Source organism: Nestor notabilis, unplaced genomic scaffold (genome assembly GCF_000696875.1).
Source record: "Nestor notabilis isolate BGI_N333 unplaced genomic scaffold, ASM69687v1 scaffold33689, whole genome shotgun sequence".
Lineage (NCBI taxonomy): Eukaryota > Metazoa > Chordata > Aves > Psittaciformes > Psittacidae > Nestor > Nestor notabilis.
The window spans coordinates 1-605 of NW_009945652.1; the positions used below are offsets into that span (position 1 = coordinate 1).

Below are 605 nucleotides of genomic sequence, written 5' to 3' on the forward strand. Positions count from 1 at the left end.
GACAAAGATGTTGAACAACACAGGTCCCAGCCACGATCCTTGAGGGACACCACTCGTTACTGGTCTCCACGTGGACATTGAACCGTTGACCACAACTCTTTGCGTGCGGCCATCCAGCCAATTCTTTATCCACTGAGTGGTCCATCCATCAAATTGGTGTATCTCCAATTTAGAGACAAAGGAGGTCATGTGGGACAGTGTCGAATGCCTTGCATACATAGTAACTTTGATTATGTATTTCATAGGTTTCATAGCTGCAGATATTAAAGGCACTGGCTCCTGGACACAGCTTTACTTGATTACAGATTATCATGAAAATGGGTCACTGTATGATTTCCTGAAATGCACTACGCTAGACAACAGGGCTCTGCTCAAACTGGCGTATTCCGCTGCATGTGGTCTGTGCCATCTACACACAGAAATTTATGGGACACAAGGCAAGCCTGCTATTGCTCACAGGGACCTGAAGAGTAAAAACATCTTGATAAAGAAAAATGGAACCTGCTGCATTGCCGACTTGGGTCTTGCAGTCAAGTTTAACAGGTAGATGAACAAATCCTCTGTAATGGTAAACCTCTTTTTTTTTTTTTTTTTTTTTTTTTTTA

At 42.6% G+C, this 605-nt stretch overlaps 1 protein-coding gene across 1 annotated transcript in view; it reads left to right on the forward strand.

Moving 5' to 3' along the window:
• Window positions 1-245: 245 nt before the first annotated feature.
• BMPR1A (bone morphogenetic protein receptor, type IA) overlaps window positions 246-605 on the forward strand; it is a gene marked incomplete at its 5' end in the record, with an annotated part of 3,586 nt that continues 3,226 nt past the window's right edge. The window contains one exon of the mRNA XM_010022959.1: window positions 246-543. Coding sequence (XP_010021261.1) covers window positions 246-543 — 298 coding nt within the window. The remainder of the gene's footprint in view (window positions 544-605) is intronic.